This window comes from Triticum dicoccoides, chromosome 3A (assembly GCF_002162155.2).
Source record: "Triticum dicoccoides isolate Atlit2015 ecotype Zavitan chromosome 3A, WEW_v2.0, whole genome shotgun sequence".
NCBI lineage: Eukaryota > Viridiplantae > Streptophyta > Magnoliopsida > Poales > Poaceae > Triticum > Triticum dicoccoides.
Window position 1 is genome coordinate 424,596,691 of NC_041384.1, and position 7,493 is coordinate 424,604,183.

The window sequence follows — 7,493 nt, forward strand, 5'->3', positions numbered from 1 at the left end:
ACAAACATAGTGTCACTAGTATGCCTCTACTTGACTAGCTCGTTAATCAAAGATGGTTAAGTTTCCTAACTATAGACATAAGTTGTCATTTGATTAACGGGATCACATCATTAGGAGAATGATGTGATTGACTTGACCCATTCCGTTAGCTTAGCACTTGATCGTTTAGTATGTTGCTATTGCTTTCTTCATGACTTATACATGTTCCCATGACTATGAGATTATGCAACTCCCGTTTACCGAAGGAACACTTTGTGTGTTACCAAATGTCACAACGTAACTGGGTGATTATAAAGGTGCTCTACAGGTGTCTCCGAAGGTACTTGTTGAGTTGGCGTATTTCGAGATTAGGATTTGTCACTTCGATTGTCGGAGAGGTATCTCTGGGTCCTCTCGGTAATGCACATCACTATAAGCCTTGCAAGCATTGTAGCTAATGAGTTAGTTGCGGGATGATGTATTACGGAACGAGTAAAGAGACTTGCCGGTAACGAGATTGAACTAGGTATTGAGATACTGACGATCGAATCTCGGGCAAGTAACATACTAATGACAAAGGGAACAACGTATGTTGTTATGCAGTTTGACCGATAAAGATCTTCGTAGAATATGTAGGAGCCAATATGAGCATCCAGGTTCCGCTATTGGTTATTGACCGGAGATGTGTCTCAGTCATGTCTACATGGTTCTCAAACCCGTAGGGTCCGGACGCTTAATGTTCGGTGATGATTTGTATTATGAGTTATGTGATTTGATGTACCGAAGGTAGTTCGGAGTCCTGGATGAAATCGGGGACATGATGAGGAGTCTCGAAATGGTCGAGACGTAAAGATCGATATATTGGACGACTATATTCGGACATCGGAAAGGTTCCGAGTGATTCGGATATTTTTCGGAGTACGGGAGAGTTACGGGAATTCGTATTGGGCCTTAATGGACCATACGGGAAAGGAGAGAAATGCCTCAAAAGGTGGCCTCACCCCTCCCCATGGTTTGGTCCGAATTGGACTAGGGAAGGGGCGCGCCCCCTTCCTTCCTTCTCCTTTTTCCTTCCCCTTTTCCTATTCCATATGGGAGGAGGAATCCTACTAGGACTAGGGATTCCTAGTAGGACTCCACACTTCTGGCGCGCCCTAGGGGCTGGCCGGCCTCCCCTCCTCCATCCTTTATGTACAGGGGCAGGGGGCACCCTAGAACACACAAGTTGATCTATTGATCTATTCCAGCCGTGTGCGGTGCCCCCCTCCACCATAATCCACCTCGATTATATCGTAGCGGTGATTTGGCGAAGCCCTGCGTTGGTAGCATCATCATCACCGTCATCATGTCGTCGTGCTGACGAAACTCTCCCGTGAAGCTCTGCTGGATCGGAGTTCGTGGGACGTGATCGAGCTGAACGTGTGCTGAACTCAGAGGTGCCATGCGGTCGGTACTTGGATTGGTCGGATCGTGAAGACGTACAACTACATCAACCGCGTTGTGCTAACGCTTCCGCATTTGGTCTACGAGGGTACGTGGACACACTCTCCCCTCTCGTTGCTATGCATCACCATGATCCTGTATAGCTTATGGTATGATTTCGTCATATACCATAATAAACAAAATTGACACGAATTTGAAACCGACCTAATAATAATTTACTGTTTTTTGTCTCAAAACACATTTTTTATAAGTATATATATTCATGCATGGATCATGCCTTGATGGTTATGGACGAGCTTAGTATGTTTTTAAGAGAAAAATGATACATTACAAGAAAAATGGATGTGCTCAGCGGGAAAAATAGCTCCTTGAACAAGAAAAATTACATTTCTCTCCATAGCTGTAAAGTGGGTAGGGGAATCTGAGCGATTGGTTGGTGCTTACAAACTAGACACTGATCTAGCACCATATGCATGTTGAGAGAACTGTTAGTAGTGAGGATCAACTTCTTAAAAACACAGGATGACTACTTGAATGGTTGTTTGCCTCAAGAAATATAAATATATTTTTACTTCAATTTATTCGGTTAACCTTTCATTTTTTGGTATCTATCATTAAAACCTAAATTCAAAATGGTATGGAAAGTTCATATCATAACAGTGAAACCCAGAAACCATAAAAATCATAAAATTGGTCGGTTTGGTTTTAGAATGCACAAAGTGATCATTACAATGTTGCAACCCAAGGATCCATAAGCTAGATATACATGGAAGAAATTTTGTTCCGTTGCAACGCACGGGTATATTTGCTTTTTTTTGCTAGTAAGTCTTGTTAATATATAAAAATAAATTTGGCTAGTGGCCATGGCCCACTTTAGCCCTATCAAACTCCACGGCTCCAACTCAACGGGGTGAAGGATAAGTATTGGGCCGGGGATTGGCCCGGGATTCCAACGCGGGCCTGCCACCCACTCAGCACTCCATTCCATTGTCCAACTTCCATCCATTTCCCAGATGACACAATCCGCCGAGTGAAACCCTAACCCCGGAACCTCGGATCGATCAGACACAGCTCCGCCGCAGCAATGGCCGCCATCTTCTCCGCCTCCGGTCACCGCCTGCTCTCCACCGCCGCTGCGGCTGCCGAGTTCCCCGTCCCGATGGCCCGCATCCGCAACCTCGCCCGCGCGGGCCGCCTCGACGACATCGACGCCGCCGTCGCGCCGCTCGTGCCGACCAACCCCAAAGCTGTGATCTCCGCCCTCTCCGTGGTCGGCCTCTCCGACCGGGCCTCCGCCATCCTCTCCACCATCCCGTCGCCCACCGCCGAGCATCTCAATGCCCTCCTCGCCCCGCTCCTCCGCCGCCGTCGCCTCGCCGAGCGCGTGCCTGCTCTGTTGGACGCGCACCCCTCAGCGCCGCGCGACGCCTTTACGTGGTCCATCCTCGCCAAGTCCCTCTGCATCACCAAAGGCGCCGACCACGCGGTGTACCTCCTCCACGGGGAGGAGCCGCCTTCCCTCCACCTCTACACGGCCATCATCGACTCCTACTACAAGCAAAAGAAGCCCCACCGCGCCGAGGAGCTGTGGCGCGAGATGGTCGAGGAACGCGGCATAGCGCCTGACGCTGCCGCTTACAACGTCAGGATCACCTACAAGTCGGCAACCGGCACGGTGGAGGAGGTGCAGGAGCTTATCCGAGCCATGGGCGAGGACTCGGGGCTGCGGCCGGATGTCATCTCCTACAATGGGCTGATCCGGGTGCTGGGGCGGCACAAGAGGGTGGACGAGGCCCTGCAGGTATACAGGAGCTTGCAAGAGAAGGGGGCGGAGGGGAACACTGAGGCGAAGTCGGCACCGGAGTGCGCAACATACGCATGCATGGTGGGGGCGCTGTGCAGCGAGGGGAGGTTGTCAGAGGCGGAGGACGTGTTCTACGAGGGGGTAAAGCGCAAGAAGGTGGCAGATCTGGGCACGGTGCGTAAGCTGGTAGTGGCTCTCAAGGAGGCTGGCAAGGGTCGGGCGGCGAGGCGGGTGGTGGTCGGGCTACGCAAGAAGTTCCCTGACCAGTTCGACGGTCCATGGAAGGAGCTTGAGAAGGATGCCGGCCTCACACCGGGTGCCAGCAACGAAGAGGAGGAAGTGGAGGAGGACGAGCAGCAGCCAGAGAAGACGGCGGCGGCGGCATGAGCATTCCGGGCAACATCTGGAGGTGACCATTTTGTACTTGTTTGATGAATCGTGAGGCAGTATGCCGGTTTAATAAGTAAATTTTTCTGAGGTTACAATAGACACTCATACATAGTTTTTGGATGCGGTGCCTCGCGGCAGCAACGATCCATAGCCTATATTTGTGTACCTGTTGTCCAACTGCCGACTTGCTACTGAATGCCAGGGCCTTTTAGACGAAGTGCATTCCTATATTGGTAGTTGAATTTACACGCCTCATGATGGATTTGCTTTCGCTGATGAGTGACCTTATCCATACCAGTAGATGTCGAACTGTATCCATATCAGTATAGGTATTTTGCTGCTCCCTTTTCAGTTCACTGCTGAAGAACAACACTCACCGCTGTGAATTCTCCGTCCTGCCTTGTTCTTGTTTTTTCTCCCGTGCTTTCATTTGCATCACAAATTGCCAAGACCACATTCAGGAATCTGCAGGCTCGTACTAACTGGTAATAATGGTTGCTGGTTTGGTTTGCCAGCTAATGTCGCCGGGCTTGTCTCGGCCTAGCACTTTGGCGAACGGTGAGAATTTCAGAGAAATTGTACAGAAACACGTGTTCAACTCAACTTGAGGAGTGGAGCCATTCCCACCGGCCGCAAGGTTCTTGGATTGCGAGGAATGCCCAGCAACTGAATCATGGAGGGTGTGCATTTGGTGAGGACCCAATAGAATAGAATACCATGATTTCATTACAGCGTAATGGAATTCTCCATTCATTCATGTGTGTGGTTGGAGTCAGTAGAGTGAAACGTAATGGTTTCATTTTTGTGTTTGGTAGGAGAGATAGATGGAATGGATTTGATTCAGCCTCATCCCTAGAGAATATGGGTGTGAATATATTCTCTCCGTTCCTAAATATAAATCTCTGTAGAGATTCCACTATAGACGACATAAGTCAAGAATCATCAACCGGCAGACGCATCAAGCACAAGTCACTTGCAGATCAAGAGAAAGCCCATTTCAATCTTCGTTTTCCTTTTGAATTTTTACATTGAGCTGGAGAGGATTTTGAATTTTTACATTCCGCTGGAGAGGAAGACAGCGGGCCTGCTCTACTCCTCTTCTCAACTCTGCCAAATGGCCGGCGCCCGCCCACCAAATCGGTTTGGTGCTACCGGCTTGTCGCCGCTTTGCGTCCCACTGGTGAATCGACTGCTGCCCACCCGCCAAATCATGGTTGCATGCATCAATTTCGGGCCTTCTGCATCTAGACTATCGGTTATATGTTGTGCACATTGTTTGATAGCCTGCGTCGCATCAATGATCATTTTTGTGTCTATGTTGCGCACATTGTTTGATAGCCTGCGTCGCATCAATGATCATTTTTGTGTCTGTTGCTTGGATGCCTGCATATGTTTTTAGGGTGAGAAACTGCAAAGCATGGTTGTTTGGTTGTGTGGTATTTTGCTCACTCCTTTAAAAAATGGTGACCTTACTACCACCATGGACAACACTAACAAACACTTCAGAAGCACATCACAGCATAACCATAGTTGTAAATAGCGGAGATATCGCTCGAATTAAATGTCATTAGTCTTTGTTCATGGTCTAGTAATATACACAATAATCTAGTGTTTGTATAAATCCGCTACATGGACATAGCGCCCACATTGCGGAACCCAAGCCGCTACCAGCCCGCCTATCCGCTATTTAAACCCATGAGCATAACACACATCATATTAACACGCCTATCCGCTATTTAAACCCATGAGCATAACACACATCATATTAACACACCACACACGCGCGCGCACACATGCACACACCCTTGCCCGCGGAGGGCTCCGTTTTCTGATTTTTTTTAGTTTTGGTTAGTGTTTGTGTCCTGCTCAGAGATGTGAAGCGGCGGCAGCTCTCTGAAGATGGAATAAGGTCCTTCCCGCTTAGCCGCCATCCATGTGGTGTTTCTAGCATTGTTGGAGGGCATGTGTAGGTTTGTCTCTGGCAGATCTCACGGGATTTGACCGGCGTTTGTCTTTAATGAATCCACGTGGATCCTATCTTCGATCGCCTATGTTCTACGCATCTCTTCAGCAACAACATTGTTGTCCTGATGTGTTGGTCCTATGGTGCCTTACCACGATGATTTTTCGACTGTTACTATAACAAGGTTTGTCCGGCTCCAATGAGAGAGGGGAGATGATGGCGGCGCGCCTTCGGCTCGCTTCAATGCTTGTAGTCGCCGCTAGGTGATCTACGGACCTGGATGTATTTTTTACTTCTTGTGTTTTTTGTACTACCTTGTAGTCGATGAATAGATTGAAAGTTTTCCTCGCAAAACAACAACAACAACAACAGTAATAACATTAATATATGGTACAATTTTAAGCAATAGAGGCATCCTCTGCCCTTGCACAACATCATAAGGGTGTTGTTCGTTGATCAAGATATGCACTTGTTTCCAACAAAAGAGAGTACTAATAGTAATACTACTATTAAAGTTCTAAATGCACTTGACAGGTACCACATAGTCGTGCATCACGCAACCGTAGTGGCACACGGTGAAGGTGCTCTTCTTGAAGATCTTCATCTTGAGGACGAAAATGCAGAGATTGAAAACGGCCATGTCAAGTTGTAGCACAAGGTGCTTCAGAGGGCCTACGAGCCCGCCCCAACACGACATCACCGCCAAATTCTTGGACCTGCACCCAGTACCAACACCACTTGTTGGCGAAGAGCGGCACAACACGGGGATGGCGGATGTGGAGCCACCCCCTCAGCACCTACTGGAAAGCCCTTGGGACAACTAGGAAGGCAAGGTCGTTGTCGTTCTACTAGCTGGTGCCTAATCCTCGACATGCGACCAAGCGTTGGCAGAGGCATTGCCGTCGCCTCCCTCCTTCCCGTGACTCTGACCTTATGTGCCCACTGGTTTTGGGCAATCAAGTCCTTCACGCCTTTCGGTGTAGGCCCTCCACCACGGGGGACGTCTCACTCGGTCTCCATCACCTTGACAGTTAAGAAGACACATGTGAGTATGATAGCACAAGCAAAATGGAGCCACCCTATGACTACAACGCACACCTATGAATTGATCATAGCATTAAGCATTGCTTTGATCAGTGCACTGATCATAGCAGTGTGCATTGCTTTATCAATGCACTCCTTGATCGGTGCACGGATCATGCACATTCTAGGCATGAACACATAGCAATTCCGGTAATCAATCTACACATCCGTGCACAATCTAGGAAATCCTAGCAATCCAGCAACTATTCTAGTCATGAACACATACTATGAGCCTAGTAATCAGTCAACATATGCACATTGCTAGCAACAGACAATTGGTGATAAATGGAATCTAATCCAATTAGTCCAGCAAGTGCCCATAGGAGCAGTGCAAAGTCTAATCGATCAACGGACATCTAATTGATCAAATCTGTAAATCCGGAGAAGCAACCACCCTCGCAAAAAATGAACCGCTAAAATCAGTTCCAATCTACAAAGAGAGATGTGCATTGTACTTATAACATTCTTCGCCAATGAAGCGGGTGCCACCGGGTGGAGCTGGAGCGTATTGCGTCGGAGCAAACCCCGACGAGAACAATGGTAGAATCCCCTACAATGTCACGACCGATGGCCTGGTAACCGTCGTCGTGGTCGATGACTGCGCTGCAGCTGTCGAAGTTTCGGCTATCGCAGTCAAGGTACCGGCCGGAGGTGGATAGGATGGGACCTGAACAAGGGAAGAAAACCCTCGCCGGGAAGTAAAAAATCTCGGCCCCGGCCATGGTCGATGCACCGGCACCCGCAACCCTCATCCCCGCCGTCACATGCGCGACAACAAAGGCCTATGAGCGGTCTAGCCATGGATCGCTGCCTCATGCAGATGGGGGAGGT

General features: G+C 48.8%; 1 protein-coding gene across 1 annotated transcript; it reads left to right on the plus strand.

Annotated features, from left to right (window-relative positions):
* The first annotated feature begins 2,373 nt into the window (after window positions 1-2,373).
* Window positions 2,374-4,930, plus strand: LOC119268389 (pentatricopeptide repeat-containing protein At4g36680, mitochondrial-like). Its single transcript, XM_037550008.1, has 2 exons — window positions 2,374-3,635; window positions 4,132-4,930. Exon 1 carries the CDS (start codon window positions 2,507-2,509, stop codon window positions 3,611-3,613), a length of 1,107 nt encoding a protein of 368 aa, XP_037405905.1. The 5' UTR covers window positions 2,374-2,506; the 3' UTR covers window positions 3,614-3,635; window positions 4,132-4,930.
* The last annotated feature ends 2,563 nt before the right edge of the window (window positions 4,931-7,493 follow it).

Coding starts and splice junctions, on each gene's coding strand:
- LOC119268389 (XM_037550008.1), top strand. CDS start 2,507: ATGGCCGCCATCTTCTCCGCCTCCGGTCACCGCCTGCTCTCCACCGCC.